We start from the raw sequence: 18321 nt of genomic DNA, 5'->3' as shown, positions 1-18321 counted from the left end.
AGGTGAGGCTGTCCTAGCACAGAGCAGAGCAAGACCATCCCCTCAAATACAAAAGCATTTTCCCGAGAGACTTTACTCACTAGTTCCCTGAGCAACCAGAAGTCATCTCTCCTCCTGTCCAGAGTTGAAGTTTTGCTGTCCCTTTTCCTCCTGCCAACAGAGATTTTAAACTCAATTTCTTTGTGGCCTCTGTGGCCAAGATGGCTGCAATCACCACTTCATTCACAAGATCCTCTCTCCAGAATGACAAGTGCAGACATGCTTCATTAAAGTGGTTTTCTTATCCCATATTTTTCAATATTCTACTTAGTACAGGAAAGCAGACACAGGAAAACATGTAGGAAATGGGTTGTAAGTGAAGTGAACTTGGCTGTCTAACCACCTGTAGATTGAGATGTTCTTCATTTCTTCTTATCACAGAATCATAGAATGTTAAGGGGACGGAAGGAACCTTAAAGATCCTCCATCTAACCCCCTGCCATGGGCAGGAACACCTTCCACTGGTCCACCTTGTTCAGAGCCCCATCCAACCTGGCCTTGAACACTCCCAGGGATGGGGCAGCCACAGCTGCTCTGGGCAACCTGTGCCAAGGCACCACCCTCACAGTGGAGATTTTTTCCTTATATCTGATCTAACCCTGTTTCACTTTAAAGACATTTAAAATAGAACAGTTAATTAAAAGGGGCCCACAATGATCACTCAGTCCAATTGCTTGACCACTTCAAGGGTGACCAAAACATAGGAAAAACATTGAGGTTATTAAGGGTATTGTCCAAATGCCTCTTGAATACTGACAGGTTTGTGGCACTGAACACCTCTCAAGGCAAGTTTGATTTAGCGTTTGACCACTCTCTTGGTACAGAAATGTTTCTTAGTGTCAAGTCTGAACCTCCTCTGATGCAATTTTGAACTATCCCCACACATCCTATCAATGGCTACCAGGAAGAAAGAATTGGCACCTCCCTCTCCACTTCCCCTCGTCAGGAAGCTGCACTACCACTATCCGCCCTGCAACTAAAGCTGACTTTTCTGGGCCTCGACAGAGAGTAGAGGTCTGTGAGTCAGTGCTCATGACCCAAGAGCTATCCTCTAGGGATTATGGAGATATTCATGACTGTCAAGAAATTAAATGTACCCCGACATGGCATAAATGGTAGATGAAATGTTTTCTCAGTACCTGGATCAAAGCAACAAAGGTGTGTTTTATCTGGAACAACTGGGAAAGGAAAATCCTGGGTAGTGGCAGGAAAAATGAGAACAGTTAATACTAAAGCTTTTGGAACAAGCTTGTATCTAATGTGTGCAGGCAGGTGGCTTTGTGGTCTTGTCAGTACCCGTAACCCATGGAGCCAGCTAGGTTCTGTCTTGCTGTCACCTGCATTGTTATTGCAGCACTGTAGCCACAAGGCACTGCACCAAACCAAGAGATGATCCTGCTGGGAGAGCAGTGCAGCAGCTCCTTCTGAAAGCCACTCCAGTAAAGCAGAGCCAATTTGCACACCTTGTACTCCCTCATAGCACAGGTACGTGAGATGAGCTGATCAGAGGAGAGTATCCATGCTCAAGAGCTAAACCAGTGACTTTCTCTAGGTATGAATAAACCAATACTGACAAAAATCTGAACAGTCTGCAGTCAGACTAGAAAATCATAGAGTATCCTGAGTTGGAAGGGACTCACAATGTCCAGCTCCTGGCTCTACACCCCAAGAGTCACACCACATCTCCAAGAGTGTAGTTCAAATGCTTCTTGATGTGACAGCTTCCCTGGGGAGCCTTTCCACTGTCCAGCCACCCTCTTTTCCTAATAAGATCTTTTCCTAATATCCAATCTACCCAAGGATGATGCTAATAAATACCAGTGGAGGCCCAAAGTTACATTTGCTACAGCCCTTAGCTTGGAGAAATCACAATCTAAATGAAATACAAGTAAGAGATGAATGGATAAGGACTAGTATTAACCCTGTTTCATAAATGGGAAAGAATTGAGACTCAAAGCCTGGTTACAACTTACATAATATTCTGCCTTCTAATAGAAAACAAGTAAATAAGGATCAAGGTATGAATGGGGTTCAAAAGTCTCACAAGAAACCAGGGAAATAACCTCAAGTTCCTCTTAGATTTAGTTCATGATATTAATTGTAAAGTCCCCCTTCATCTTCCCGTATGTAGAGGAAAACCAAGAGTTATGTCAGAGAAAATAGAAGAGCACTCTCCTAAGCATCTATTTTTCTTTTATAAGCCAAACTTTCACCTATCTGAGGTTTATATGGCCATAAGAAAATTCTGCCAGATTGTCCAGAAACTCTGTCCCACTGAACAACTAATCCAGCACTGTCAGATTCGAGCTCACAAGTAGAAAAGAAAGTTTTCTTCTTACTCCTGCAATAGCTATCCCTGCCAAAACAGAAAAGCACAGCTTGGAGTGCCATCTAGAGGAATGCGCTCCTCTACAGTAAACTGTTTTGTTGGTTGAAAATGTAACGTCTCACAAAGATTTTCGAGCTAGCTCTAGTAAGGAACTAGGGGGTGAGAATATGAAAAGCACCTGCACGTTTCTCAATATTTTGGCACGTATGTGAATACTCTCAAAATTTCAATGATATCTGTACATGTAACTACATGTCTTCAAGAATCTATCACAGTAACAAGAAGCATTAATTTGTAATGATGGCTAAGATACTCCAAGGAATCTTGGAAGTGTCTGAAGAGATAGCTAAGGAGCACCCTGGAAACCTAAAAATGGAACTTTGGTGGGGGTCACCTCTAAAAGCCCTTATTTGTATGGGGATTTTTGTGTTTGCACAGCCCTGGCAAGGCTCATGGAGCTCCAGCCCATTGCCACTCACAGCACTCACAGCTGGAGCATGTGCCCTCCTCTCCTTTCCTGTCACTTCAGAAAGTCACCCAGGGCAGAGCTGTGGTGGGTACGGATATCAGGCACCAGATGGCTCAGGGCTGTGATCCCTGAGTGAGTGCAGGAGGAAAGGCAGCCCAGAGACACAGCACTGCTCAGGGCCAGCACCAGGGCAGCCCAGGAGGAGTGAGAAGGCTCTCCAAGCACTGCCCACACTGCAGGTGGGATGCCCTAGCCACAACAGCACCCATGGAGCAGCTTTGCCCTGCTCCTCCATTCTGTTTGCTGCACAAGGCCAACACCCAGACATCCAAACGTCTCCAGACACTCGGGATTCCAGGGCAGCTGAGTTGGAAAGTGTCCCCAAGGTTTAAATCCCAGGCATTTATCTCTAGTAGCTAGACCCAGCACTTAGAAATAGGTATTTCCCTATATCTCTAATTTCTAAATGCTTTTAAAAATCTGCCTTTGCTATTGCAGGTGATCATATACATGGCTCAAACGTTAAGGTTTATTTAAAATGTTTAAACACATGTAAGCAAACACTGTTAATGGAACATTTAGGTTGAAATATATGGTTTCCAAAGATAAAATAACACAGCAATAATGAGCTGTGTCTCTGATGTTTGCTTTAATGCCAGGCAGCTTGTCATACAACATTGTATGCATTTCATTGACTCTGTGATGCGGTAATCACACCAAAAAATATCAAACATCATACATTGACTAATGGTTTTGCAGGCAGAGCCAACAATCAAAAATTCTCATGTCATCAGTGTGGATGCCACAAGGAAGTGATTTCTCTGACAAAGACAAAAATAAGGGAGTTCCTTGATTTGAACATGATTCAAATAATCAAATTTTTTGTTTCTCTTGTAAATGTACATTTCAATTCACTTCAGGATCTGCCTCCCAGTTACAGTCTTTCTGTCCCTGCACATCTTCCAGATTCACCGCATATTTGGAATTCCAGTCTCGCTCAAAAAGCTCTTTCAACTGTTCCTGGACAGGTTGTTGCCTTCTTTGCGGGTCGGTAGAATTCTGTTTGATAATTAGTCCCACGCCAGCTGTATCAGTAAAGTAGTTTTCTGACCAATTAGAAGTGCCTATGCAATGGAAAAGTAGCTGATTAGAAAACATTCATTTCCCAGCGTTCTGTTTGATCTCTGGGCTTTGCTGATTTGCTGTATAACTGCAAATCTCATTAAGACCAACGAGACAGCAAAAATCAGGTCACCTCCTTCTTATGCCAGACCTCAGGTTTTGAAAACTTGGTATTAACTGCAACCCTGAAGGTTCATAACCTTCTGATTTGTTACAGCCTGTGACAGAATGCACAAATCTACTCATAAACATAGTAATAAAGTGCAATATTTGAGTATTAAGAGGGGTAAATCCAGTGCTTGACACGGGTTTCTGTGTTTAAAGTAAAAAGTCTTTAATGGACTTAATTCTCTTAACTTGTTAAAGGAAAACAAAAGGAGAAACTGGACTCTTGATCAATAAACCCTCAGAAGCTGTACTGAGCATGACATGCAAAGCCTGCTTCTAAGCCAGGCAAAGCTGGGAATCCAGCTAGGGCTCTCTCCAAAGCTACCTCTATTCAGAAAATCAAGCGTTGTGAAAAATACACATTTTATCACTTACTCACTTCCCCTCGTGATTGCCTTAGCCAGAAAAATCTGTCAATTCCAGAAGGTGCTTAGGCATGAAAATAAATTATTTTCATATATGCCTTCAAGTATAAAAGAAGTTATTAAAGTATTGAAGGCAATTGGAGCTCTAAGCCCTCAGCCAGTTGGAAGATCAGGCTATTTGCTGGTGTGTATTGCTGGGAGGATGAGCTGGCTGAAATGACAGAGCACTTTCACATCCCGTTTTTTGAGGGTTCCTAATAAAAGAGAGAAATGTAAACACCATCCCAGCTTTCAGGAACAGCATACAGTTGACATTACTGTTTTCTCATTTCCTTTCCTAGAGTTCTGTTCAACAAACAGTGCATAGAATTAATTCCTCTCAGCAGTTGCTTTTTATTAAAGCACGATAATGTTGTATAGTGGAGCACCAGCTATCCATGTGTCATTCTGAGCACACAGGCTGTGAAATTCCCACTGTGCTTGTCACAGGCTGTGCACTCAGCCTTGCCATGCTCTGTTCCCAATGGTTCTCAATCATATAAAATAATCTCTTACTGCGCTTGACTTACATTATTTTCTCCCCTTCAAATCTGTACTTCTTTACCTAGGACAGACTTTGCTTTATATGGCAAAATGAGGTATTTTTTGGTATTGCAGCTGATCCTTTCTCAGTCTCAGTCCAGTAGATCTGGAGATACTGTAAGTATTTGGAATAATGGAATACATACCGATGTAGGCTACTTTATCAGTGACCATGTATTTGTTGTGATTCACTCTCCCATGAGGAATGTTTGTGTGATTCAGAAGGGGAACAATGAAGAGTTTCTGGAGGGAGAGAAATTAAAAATATTAACAGAAATACTAGAGTGAGGAACAGACTTCGTGATTGGACAGTGCATGTTTTATATAGTTCAAAGAATAGAATAGTATGAGAAGAACAGAAGAGAACATACTGCATTATGTTATTGAATAGACCATAGAAGAGATTTTACTCCTATCCAAGAAAACTAGCAAATAATACTTCCACTATACATAAAATTGGATAAGCAATTGAGATCAGATACAGATAATGTTTGCCTCACAATGTTCCATTATTGACACAGCTATTATCATTACAGGGCAGACAATTAAATGCAGTTTTAGGCAGCTGTTTAATAGATCTGCATTTACCACTGATTGCTGCTCTTATTTTGTGCAAGAATGGGCTGATCACAGACACTAGGGGTACTGCAGGCAACTATGCTGCCTAACTTCTTGTGTTAGCTCTTACCAAAATCTACACTTCCCTTTTAATTTTTTTTCTGAAACCCACTCCTCCTTCTTTGTTGTGATTACTGCATCATATTGGGAGCATCCACACGGCCCCACTCCACTTGATGCATTCCAGCCTCATGCCTATAGCCTGTGTGGAATATTTAGTGTTCAAGAATAGATCCATCTTTATAGGCAGACAGCAGAGCTCTAAATTTTAAAAAACTGATAACAATTGGACCAATTTAACATATTCTATGCAGGAGAAGGTCTCTGAGAGGAGCACTAAATTATCATATAAACTGTTACTGTCACAGTGCTCAGCAAAAGCAACTGCCTGGATAATGTCTCAAGTGCCACAGCCAGGCACATACCTGGTATCACTAGTAGCTTGAAATAGCTGCTTCCTCAAAGATTGTATATTGGGCCTTATTTTCACAAAAATGGGAAGCAGTCACTGCAAAAACAGACAACCTGCTTCTCTAAAAACTAATATTTGTATACACAGACAGCATCATAGTCTCAAAAATCAGTGTGGGGCCATATCCTCAAGCTGTCTTTCCAAAATCAGGTTTTTTTATTCATACCACGTCGATGCTGATGTGGACATGTGGGTTGTTGAGAGCACGCAGGGACCTCAGGTAGTGGAGCATGGCTGGGTCAGTGTATGCCCAGCAGCTGACCAGAAGCCGGACTTGTGCTCTGTGGTTGAAAGCTGCACGTCTCAGGGCATTGTCAATGGCTGGCCAGTATCTGCAGAGAAGGAGGTGTGTACAAAAAGGGATCATTTTTTAAAATGGTTCACTAGAGAGCCGTGACATTAAACTGAGACTACGAGTGATGATGCACAGATGAGATCTCTGATGTCTAGTAAGTGAAGCACTTGTGGCTTCCCTGGAGGTACAAGCATGGTTTCTGCCTTCTACCAAGTCCATTCTTTTCACAGAATGTGTTTTGAGATCTCCAGACTCTGCCAAATTGGAGTGAAATTAATCCAAATGTTTAAAGCTTAGTAAAGTGCACATACACAGATACACACACAGGATGGTGCCACCATGCTCATCTCCTTATGAAACTAAAGATAACAATAGCAACTCCGGGATAAAGCCACTTCATACAGCACAGAGTAAAAGGGGCAGTGCAGAGGAAAGTCGAATAAGTGTTTTGCAGAGTATGGCTTTTTCAGGCCTCTGGAGACTGTTTCCAGTGTCTGCAGTGGTCCTGTGCCATCAGCCAGCCTGGACAGACCCTCCCTGTCCTCACTGTGTGTGCCTAAGGTAATGGACACGGCTGTGCTCTCCATGTTCTCTGAACATGGGAAAATCCATTTTCCTGAGACTTGTGTTGGCTGTAGCTATGGGGAACATTTTTAACATCCTTCACCCAGCTACACAACACTAAGAGCTGGACAACATGCATCCCAGGGTGGTGACTCCAAACACCCATGCAGCATTTTCATTCCATAGATCCTAACAAATGCTGCACTGAGGGAGACGAGCTTGTTTAGTACAGACTGGAGGGCTGATACACAGAGAGGTCCAGCATTTGCTCACAGTCCCATGAGCAATGATGAATTCATTTGCCTAACTTAATCCTTTTGGTTTTATGTACAAAGGCCTGAATTCTCTAATCCCCCCCGTGCATCATCCTATTGTCATCAATGGCCTGGCCACGTGCTCTGAGGCACAGGCTTGACTTAGAGATCCTGGAAAGCTTGGAAAATCATGCTATTTGTAATACAATTTTTGAATGGTTTCAATTTTTAAGATATATCAGTTTCTAGTTGATTAACACTCAGGCATTAGACAGCAGCTTTGTTCCCCCTGCCTCAGCTGCTGGAGGAACCTAACCTGAACTAATCAGCTTCAATTCATGGCACTACAGCTGGTTGCTGTGGAGATAGCCCGAGGCCCTGCACCGCCTTCCCTGGGCCTTTCAAACTCTTGTTTGCATCTGATCAGCCCTAGATGTCACAAACTGTGGATTAAGCCTTTTGATGAAGAATAAGGAGTATTAATACATTCAATCCTAAGGGGAAAAAGAGACTTTCTGGGAACTTACTCTTGGCTAAAATCAGAAGATGAGAAACCCAGAGACTCAACTATACTGCATGGAAACTAAAAAACCTCTGAGCTATTTGATTTATTAAATATATCCTCCAAGTAGCAGCTACTCTTGAGATTTTTTTTCTTGAACAGTGTAATTATCTGTGTCTCTATTATCATAAAATTTTACCCATAACACACCTATACCCCAGCTGAACAACAGAGGCTTTACACAGTTGTGACACAGGACATAATGTATGATATCATTCTGGCTAAATGGCAGCCTGGAGCTTACCCTATTCAACAAGCCATGTTGTACGTGATTCTTTCACTTGAACTTCTTTCTCAAATTATTTAGATGATTGGAAAACCCAGAAATGTTGTAAGCAGATAATTCAGAGCACTTGTTTTCATGTAAACATCCTAATTCAAGCATATCTAAGAGGATTTGGGAGTCTTAGTTCTGCCCCACGACTGACTAACTTTCTGTTAGTCAGAAATTTGTGTTACTCAGGTTTGGGTACAAGATGCTCTGTAACCCAAACCACTCTATGATTCTGTGATTACTCCAGATCATCACTATCAATCATCTCTGAAACTGCTGCTGGAACTTAGATGGAATTTTTAAAAACAAAATAAAAACTCCAAACTTCAACAAAAGAAAAAACAACCCCAACAACAACAAAAAGAACCCCCACCAACCCCTAAACAAACAAAAAAACCTGGAAGTTTCTTTTAGAGACTGTTTCAGCTCTCACTGCAAAGGTCAGGACAGTCAAGAACCACCCTCTAAACTATGGGTCAAGTGCATCAGGCAGGAAATAGAGCAGAAAGTCAAGACTCTTCAGAAGAAAAGGACAGCAAGAAAGAAAAATGGGAGCAAGAAAGGAGAGCACAGCAATGTTTTCTCTGAAAAATCTGATGTCAGATATATTTCTGGTGTTTCCTTCCCTCTCTCTATTCATAAAGCTGCTGTGTTGAATTTTGGAGGACGCTGGACCTGACTGTCCCTAGAATGGCATTTCACAGCTTTCCTGCTGTGTGTAGAACACAGAAGGCTGCTCTAAAACACCAGCAAAGCACACAGGTATTGGATATCATCCTTCCTGCAGCATCAGGACTGGAATCACAGAACCCTAGAATTGTTAAGTTCTGGAAAAGACCGTTAAGGTCATCAAATCCAGCTCTCAGCCCAGGACCAGCACCATGCTCACCACTAAACCATGTACTCAAGTGCCTTATTCACAGAATTTTTAAACACTTCCAGGGATGGTGGCTCTGCCACTTCCCTGGATAGTCTGTTCCAACACCTGACAACCCTTTCCATTAATTTCTTTTTCCTAATATCCAATCTAAACCTCCCCTGGCACAACTTGAGGCTGTTTCCTCTCATCCTGTCCCTTGGTACCTGGAAGGCACAGTCTATGGGATGGCTGTGAATACAGAGCAAAGCCTCTCTCCATTCTGAATAGTTTCGTTGCAGAAGGAGGGGAATATATATTTTTTTTTCATTAAATAGTACAAAAACTGATTTGCTCAGGATTAAAATTTTACCTTTTTGGCTGAATAAAACGGCTAGTAGGGAAATATTCCATAACAGAAACATAGACAAACTTTTGTGCCTGGCTGATAATACTGAGTATAGCATAGAGGTCATGGGTGCGACCTTCTGGACAAAATGATGGAGGGGAAGCCTGTAAAAAAAAAAAAAAAAGAAAATACATAGATCAGTGATTTAATTATTTTTTTCCCCTCTCAGATTGCAACTCAGTTATGTTTAGATCTGTCTAGTTTTCATTAAAATGTCACAAAGCACTTGAGATGGATCACCATCCTTCCTCATGCCTTCCATATCCTGCTGGGTCAAATGCTTTTTGATATATTGAACCTACAGATGATTAGAAGAGACCTGCACACTGTTCCTGCCATACAATTTGACAGCTTATGCTGATTTTATTCCTTTTCTTTGAATAGTTCCAGAAAAATACAAGGAACAAATTATTATCCACTTGGAGCACAAGTAACTGAGGAGTACTGCTGAAGAAACTTTCCTGCTCAGTCCTTAAACAGTTTACAGTCTTTCATGTTATTTTCAAACATACTTACAGAAAAATAGGCTTCTGTCAAGATTCCATTAAATTCTACTTCCAGAGGTCGATGATTGTTAATGTGGGTAGAATAATTAAGAGGCCAAGGGAATGGGATGGTAGCATTAGGATATCCAACATCCCAGTAGGTACTAAATGTTTTCCAGAGGTCTTTGGCCAAACAGCTGCAGTTATAGATCACAGCACCAAGCTCTTTCACCTGCAAAGAGAGCAAGCTGTGTCACAGCCCCAGAAGGAGCCACCTCCAGGGGTTTCTTTGCTGCTTCTTCTGCTCTGACCATATTTTACATCATTACAATTTTTCTCTGTTATCTGCTAAGGCATGAGTTTCCCCCCAGATTTTTGAATATGCAGCAATAGAGGTTACCTGAGACAAAGATCTCCAGTCCATGTTTGCACTACCAATATATATGTGTTTCATGTCCACTATCCAGAATTTGCTGTGCAACACTCCTCCTGTCAAATGTCCAAAATCAATCTTTTTCACATGAGCACCTGAAGAAAGATGGGGAGAGGAAAAAAGAGTTTAGATATAGCATGGAGATGATTCCTGAACAGCCAGAACACATCTGCATGCCTGACTCTTGCAGGCAGCAACAACTACCAAAATTCATAAGCACTCATTCCTGGGAATGCAGTGACTTGAAAAAAAATATGCAAAATGTGAACTTTCAGAAAATCCTAAAGAGTATGGTAACACAGAAAGAAACCATTAACTAGTGAACAGATGGTGCTTGTCCTGTGAACCCAGGTAAGCCCCACACCAGAACAGGCCTTGGAGACCAGTTTCCCCCAGATGCCTTTTTGCAATACAGAAACTGGATCACTGAAGGGAAATAATTACCTTTTTCCTCTAAAAGCTCAAGGTCCTTTGATTTTGTAGCCAGAGTTGGTGAACTTGCTGCAATATACAAAGAGACATTCTCTGCGAGTAACCTCTCAAACCTCTGCAGGATATCTTCACCCTGCGTGGTACATTGTTATTTTTTCTACAGAATACTGTTATATTGTATTGTTATATTGTTATTTTTTTATATTTTGTTACCTTCTTACTACAGAAGGTGTAGTAAGATATATGCAAGTGCAGTGTTACTAATGGGTACTTCTTCTGAAGAATGCCAGCACAAGGAAGTCAGAAATTTCACCTATTTCAGTGTAAATTGACTGAAGGAGGAAAGTTGGGATGTTGCTTCAGAACAGCATGGAAAATCTTCCTGGATTTGCAGGAGGAGTCAAGCAATGTCTCTGGGAGACAGACCACACATCCAACCTGCCCTCTGCCACGAGATAAAACCACCACAGACGTGCTTGCTGCTGATTTTACGTTACCTGCTTGGAAGAGGAGTCATTGACACCGATATCCTTCCCAGTAAGAGACCAATAGTAAGAAGCCACCTGAACTTTTTCCTGGGCTAGATCGAGCAGTCTCATCCAGGCTTTGTACAAGGGTTTGGCTGCAGTGCTGTTTATCTCGAAGGGTAAGTCATAAGGAACATTTTCCACAAGTTCAAAGCTGCAATGGTAATTTTATATTGTGAAGCAAGTGACTGTGACCCCAACAGGACACCAGGCACCTGTCAGGCTGCACAGTTGGCCGTGCTGGGTGTCACCTCCACAGCAAACAAGATGAGCTGGACAAACAGGCTGGGAGTGCTCTCTACCCCTAGTTTTTATAGCCAGGCTTTTATCATTGTGCAGTGACATCCCAAATTCAGCAGAATGGTTTCTCAGCAGCCATTCTGAGCGTTTTATTTTACCATGCCAAAGAAGAGCAAACCCCCATAGCTTGGGCACCTTCTTCACCTTTTCCCAGCACAGACATTCCCTGCCTCTCTGAGAAAGGCTGCTCTGCCAGCAGCTGCCTCCCTCTGCTGCCACAAAAGGAGGATGGCTGGAGGTGGCAGAGGAGCTGCCGAGCTGAGATGAACATACAAGCACAGGACTGGGAGAGGAGCTGTGACACTGCCCCTACTGCCTCTCACAGCAGGCAACTACCCAATGCCTAAACAGCACCCCTGCTCTTCCCAAATTAGTGGTGCTTCATCACTTATGATGCAGTGGGAAGAGAATAAAACCCATGCTGGTATTATCAGTACTGTAACTATTTCTCCATGTGGTGGTGGCTTCTCCATGTGCCATCTAACCTGACTCACCTGCAGGAGTCATTGGATCTGTTGTTGCCCTCGTCAGTTATTGTGGTTCTTGGGAGTTCTCCATAGAGTCCTTCTTCCTCTGGGAGATCTCTGTAGAGTCCTTCCTCCTCCACGTTTCTGTAAATGCTGACAACTACTGCTTCTTCTCTGTTAGCATCAACTCTGCTGCCCACACTCACGAAGTAAGCAGCCATCAGGACAAGAACCAGCATCAAAATTGCCCCTAAGATTTGAAACTAGAGCAGAATCCACAGAGAAGATTTAAGTGATCACCAAGACACGGATGCACCAGCTAATGGATGACTACCTGTGCAGGTGAATAAATCACATCTTTGAATAGGAGACCTGCTTGCAGCTACTGCCAGATAGTGTTCTTAGATGCAGCACTGAGAGTGAGGAACAACTGTTCAAGGTCTGCTTGGACAGAGCCCTGAGCAACCTGATCTAGTTGAAGATGTCCCTCTCTCTGCAGGGGGGTTGGACTAGATGGCCTTTAAAATGTCTCTTTAAACTCAAATGAGGTGCAGTGAAAAGGACCAAAACTTGCCAAAATTATTCACATTGAAACTCCCAAATCAGGGAAGAAATGTAAACAGACAGGAGAAGAAATTGAAGAAATGAAATGCTAAAAAAACAAGAGAAAATTCTGAAACTAAGTGAAAACAATAAAAGCCATTGAGATGACATGAAGTGCAGGGAAATGGACCAAAGCTTGCCCAATTCATCCTCATTGAAATGGCAAGATTTCATTCCCTTTCCTGAGAGAAAGAATTTCCTCTCAGGAAAGGGAATGATATTTTGAGATTAGAGAACCAAGTGGAACAAACATTCTGGAAAGGAGATATGGTCAAATAAAGTGAAATTGGAAAAAAAAAAATGGAAATAGATTGGTGTTGGTTTATGTGAAGACTGTGATTTTAGTCTCATTTTTTGGTTTAATTTTTTTGTGCCAACATATCAATCCTTTGTTTTTTCCCCAATATTGTGACTGATTTGACATTGATTAGCTTTATTTTAGCACAGGACCAATGGATGTTCAAAAAATTTCTACTAAAATCTAAATAAGGGAATTCCTAACACAAGATTAGCTGTGAGCAAAGCATTACCATAAAAAGGAAGTTTATGTTGTCAGGGGAGAAAAAACAATTCAGAAAGTGTTGGAGGCAGAAAGACATTTTTTGGTTTCTGAACATATTCTGGTTTTGTCTTAAACCTCCTTAACTGAAACTACACAAATTTCATTTATCTGTGTGAACAGTATTCCTATGTCGTTCTAGTGTGGTGTGTTAGTTTCATTTCCCTTTTGCTGGACTTTCTTTTTTTTTTCCTGAATATTGATGGGGAAAAAAAAATGTACTCTGGCTACCTGGTACCTTCAGATCTGCAGTCCAGCCACTCACATGCTGAAAATTATGGCACCAGGCTCTAAATGCTGCCCTGTACCGAGCAGGAAAAGACAAACAACCATTTCCCCCCAGTAATTATCATGTCTGGCTCCCCATGGCAATTCTTGGGAGCTGGAACCATCCACCAGCCTGTGATAGGCAACATGCACTTCGGAGCTGAGCTTCTGAGCTTCCAGGCAGGAGAATCGAGTCTGGAGTGGTCGTGAGGCTGTAGCCATAAATCTGAGCTCCCAGAAGGGCACATGGGAAAACCACACAGAAACCACTTGCCTCTGAGAGTTTCTATTTCAGTTTCTATGTGGATAAAGCTTCTTGCTTTTAATTTTCTCTTCTTTTCTCAAAATCTACAGTGCTGACATTGATTTCAGGCAGTGATTTGAATGAAATAATCGTTTTTAAGCTACCCACTTTTTTTTTTTTTTTCCCTCTGGCTTGTTCTCCACCTTACCACAAAAAAAATCTCACCCATTTTTAACAGTTCAGTATTTCATCACATGAACACATTAGCAAGGCTTAAACAGGTTTTAGAAGACATTTCTAAGGTAAGAAATCTATTTTGAAGTCACATCTTGCCTGTCACCATGCTAAGGACTTTAATGTCCAGGTACTCTGGGCATCTGAAAAAATGAACAAATAAATGAATACATGAATAAATGCTGTGCCAGTGGGGGAAGTGAGGCTGTTTGTACGAGCATGGTTTCCTTGTCCCAAGCCAGACAGAGCTGAAGGATTTATCTCCACATTATTCCCTCTGGGCAAGGTTTGATCAGTCCACCAGATAAATCAATGAGGGTTTTGTCACTCACTTGTTTACAAATAGGATTGAAACCTACACAGATTTCTAAAACGGCCAATAAAATCATTCTTCTTAACCTGTTATTTCTTTTCAGAAATGTCAGTGCAATCTAAACTCTTATAAGCAAATGTGGTGTATCCCAATAATTACCGTTTTGACGTCTCTTTGATTGTTCACGCCTAATTTCATGTTGGAGGACTCATTAAACATCAGGGATGTTTTTAATGCTTTTTTCACAATCTGAAAAACAGAAATGTACGCAAGGGGAAAAATAAAGCTTTATGACAACATTTGTGTACAGCCAATTACAGACAAAACGTGCAGGTTACAGCCACTGTTTTACACAGTGCTCTGAGATTTGGGTATGGATCTGTGCAACATCCTCCCTGTATGATGGGTCTTCAGTGACATTAACAGATTCCAAAGTGACAGAGAGACATGTCCCTGCAGTTTCCCCCCAGTGCTGTCTACACACAAAAATCCCTGCAGTAATTAATGTGTAAACAACTGCATTGCTGCCTCTTCCAGCCATCCTCCAATCCCCACTTTTGCCCTGGTGCAAGCAAATGTATTTGCCAACAAGCAGTAATTAAATGCAGAAGCAGTGGGTGATGGTGTGCAGCATCAGTCTCATCCTGCATGTGACTCTGTCAGGCTTCTGCTCTTTTCCTGGTCTTGTGAGTTGTCTCTTCCAGAAGTGACTCTTTGAAGGGGACAGGGACCAGGCTGAAATACAAACTCCCCTCTCCCCTATTGCAGTCATGACTCTAGAAAACAAGTTATCTTCTTTTCCTTCTCAGGCAGTGTTACCACCAGCAGAGGCATCCATAAGGGCAAATACCAAAATATGCCAATGTGACAGATGGCCAGACGGGGGGAGTTGGCATTTTACCTATTTTACCTTCTCAGAAATTTGACACATGCCCAGTGGGTCATGAATCATCCCTGCATTGGCAAAAGTGAATTTACTCCAGAGAAGCCTGATGACACTTCTCATTCTCAGAAGCAAGAAGCAGATCCTGGGGCACAGCAGATCCCAGAAAGTGCTACCAGATGATACCATCACCTGCCCAGTCCCTGAAAAACTGCTTCTGACCCTGAGCCACTGAGCATTTGTAGCCTGGAGGATGAACCTGCTGCAGTGGTGTTGGAGATGGAGTTGCTCTGTGGGTGGCCACACTCCAACAGGTTTTACATAGGAAGGATCCTACCAGACTTGTCCCATCCATCTTTGCCATGTGTTCACAGCTGTTGTCACCTGAACTGGGTGGGCTCATGGTGTCTGCCCTCCCCCAGCAGTAAAGCAGCATGGCTGTACACATTCCCTGCTGCCTCCAGCTCCTGCCCACTCCACCTTTCTGTATGGATGCTGTGGCCGTGTGGAACAGGTAGGGGTTGGGCACTGCCCCAAAGGCTTCCTGTGGGACTCAACTCACAAGTACTGGTGAGGCTGAACCAAAGAACTGGAAGATGTCTTGGAACAAGGCAAGGAAGGTGAGTCTGAAACTTGGGGAACACAGAGAAGAAAGGGAGGGCCTGTGGTAAAAGAGCAGACAAGAGAGAATGACAAAGATGGAAAAGGTGGAGAGGGAAGGAAATGTAGAAGCACTCCTGCTTAAAAGCATATTGGAGCTGCATGGAAGAAAGACATGTTTCCATTTCAGGATCTTCTTGTTATTATCAGCTGTAATCACCGTAGCAGGGCCCACTTCCCAAAGCAGTTTTACTCACAGTTCTCACTGTCACTTCTGTTTGCTGCCTCAGGCTCAGCTGCAAGCTTTTACACTAGAAATAGTTACAAATACTGGCAGGTAAATATCCATCCTCCCAGCCCTGGAGAAATGGAGTGGCTGCCAGCAGTGAAGGACTTCCCCATACCTCTGAAATCCCAATTCATGTTTTCAGCACAATACAAAGACCCACTGTCTTACCCCAAAGAGCAGATGAGGGGATATAACCCACCAGACAGAGAAAGGTGTGTGACAGCAACACACATAAGAGGAAGTGGCCACATTCCAACCCAGAAATCTTGGTGGGAAGAAAGGGAAGAGAGAGCAAGAGTGAAGATGTGAGAGATGGGTAGGAAAGTGAGGCAAAGGTATTTTAAAGGAGGAGGAGAAAGGCATCTGACGAAGAGCAGCAGCCCTTCAAGCTGGGCCAGGAGAGTGCACTGGGGCTGCAGGTCACACTCCAGTCATGGGATGGCCAGGAACAAACAGCCACCATGGGTGCTTCTCATCACAGAACTGGGGCTGAGAGGAGTTGCCTTGTCCCTCTGGCTCCTGAAGTCAAACGTGGTCACCCAGGCAGGGTCTTGGTAAGAACTTGCAGGTGTCAGTGCTCTTAGAGCCACGTGACGGCCTCGGATGGAGCTTACCAGAAACAACTTGTTTCACTTCTCTTTTTCAGCAACAGTTACAAAATGTCTTCAAAAAGCAATGTTTTTCTTAAAATATGAAGGTGAACAGATTTTGTATGTGTTGCGATACAATCATCTACTATTTTGTTCAAACAAAGCCTTTCTTGATGCTTTTGACTGGTGATGGATTGGACTCCCACCTGCTGTACAGAAGTTATGAGAACTGCTCTAAAACAGTTTAATTTTCAAGAAGGGAAACATCACAGACACAACTAGAATCCTAAGAATAATAATGCTAGTCAGCAATTAACTACGTCTCCCAGGGCTCTCAGGGCTCTTCCAGCTGTCAGTTTCAATGACTGAAATTCATCCAAGAGCAATAAATATAAGCAGTATTTAGCATTGCTTCAGAGGCTGGGACACCAGCTAATGCCAATCTGCCGAGTACCCACAGCACACTGCTGTTGGTAACATTAAGGTTGCTTTCTCCTTGCCTCTGAAATACCTCTTGGTACTTCTTTTCTCCACCAGCAACAAATTGAGTCAGACTTCAACTTTCAAACACAAGAATGTGATTTTTTGCTATACAAAGTCCTGCCCAGAAGCTGTTTGAAGTTCCTCAGATGAACAAGGTGCATTCATCTCTCCATGGCCACCCCCCAGCTCTCTCAAGATGATGACAAATGTACTTACCATCCTGGAAGGTCTCCTCCTGTGTGGATGCCCCACTGCACTCTGATGTTACTCCCAGCCTTATGTACAAGAGGCAGTACTCATGCTCTGTCAGCACATTTGTTAAGGGTTCTTCTGGTTTTTTTCCCCTCCTGCTGTAGATCACTTCCTCTTAGACACTGAGTTTCACAACATGCACTGACAGGGTGCTAAGTTATCATCCAGTTGTTGTGACCCAGTTCTTAAACTCTGGGTCCTGATCTTCACCTGTTTGCCATAACTTGCTCTGTTGGATGGCAAAGCTCCCACTCTGTGGTGGAAAGTCAGAGTCCGGATCAGCATGAGAAGACACTGGTTGGAAGATTGCTCAGCTTTGGTGCTGTTAGCAACCCAAACAAGGCTCTATTCCCACTGCATTATTCTTAACCCACCAGAAGCTTCATTTTAAGCAGACAAACAAACTCTCCATAACAACCTCTCTATAAAGTTTTTCTTTGCAGCTTCCTGCTCAGTCATGCTTGGACAAACACAAGGGAGCAAGCCAGCTCCTTTGAAACAACGCAGCCCTCATCTTCAACACAGGGCATTTGGAATTTGCAGTGATGCTGTTGGGGAGTTATATGTGACATTTGGGTTTGGGGCAGCTTCTAAGAAATTATGCCAAAAAAATTCCAAAGGCTGCACCTCAGCTGACATAAATCACTCTGGGAATGTTGCTGTTCTTCTTCAGGCAGCCTCTTATTCCTCCTGAACCCAAGGATGCAGTTCCCCTGTGCAGTACCAGAGGAAGGATGCTGTAAGGAATCAAAGGAGAGACTGCTTGGAACATGAGGCTTTAGCACACCTTGCATTAATCTGCTGAAGATGGAAAAAGTAAGGAGCCAGAGGATAGGTCTGGTACAACAGAAAGAGGCCTTTCCCTGGGAAGCTGCAAGTGCCATGGGACCTCTGCTTCCCTCAAGACCAAAACACAAACATGAACTCAAAGAAGACCAAAAGGTAGTTGGTAGAGCAGATAGGACACCTCTCTGCCCAGCCA

At 42.8% G+C, this 18321-nt stretch overlaps 1 protein-coding gene across 1 annotated transcript; it reads right to left on the bottom strand.

Moving 5' to 3' along the window:
- Window positions 1-3352: 3352 nt before the first annotated feature.
- Window positions 3353-17442, bottom strand: PLD4 (phospholipase D family member 4). Its single transcript, XM_014871855.2, has 11 exons — window positions 17304-17442; window positions 14402-14491; window positions 12050-12285; window positions 11226-11409; window positions 10741-10861; window positions 10264-10391; window positions 9895-10095; window positions 9343-9482; window positions 6331-6496; window positions 5221-5317; window positions 3353-3961 (listed from the first exon to the last, which is right to left on the bottom strand). Exons 1-11 carry the CDS (start codon window positions 17304-17306, stop codon window positions 3744-3746), a joined length of 1584 nt encoding a protein of 527 aa, XP_014727341.2. The 5' UTR covers window positions 17307-17442; the 3' UTR covers window positions 3353-3743.
- Between the last annotated feature and the right edge of the window lie 879 nt (window positions 17443-18321).

Source organism: Sturnus vulgaris, chromosome 6 (assembly GCF_052056855.1).
Source record: "Sturnus vulgaris isolate bStuVul1 chromosome 6, bStuVul1.hap1, whole genome shotgun sequence".
NCBI classification, from domain to species: Eukaryota; Metazoa; Chordata; class Aves; order Passeriformes; family Sturnidae; genus Sturnus; species Sturnus vulgaris.
Note: the sequence above shows the minus strand (reverse complement) of the source record. Positions and strands in the feature narration are given on the sequence as shown.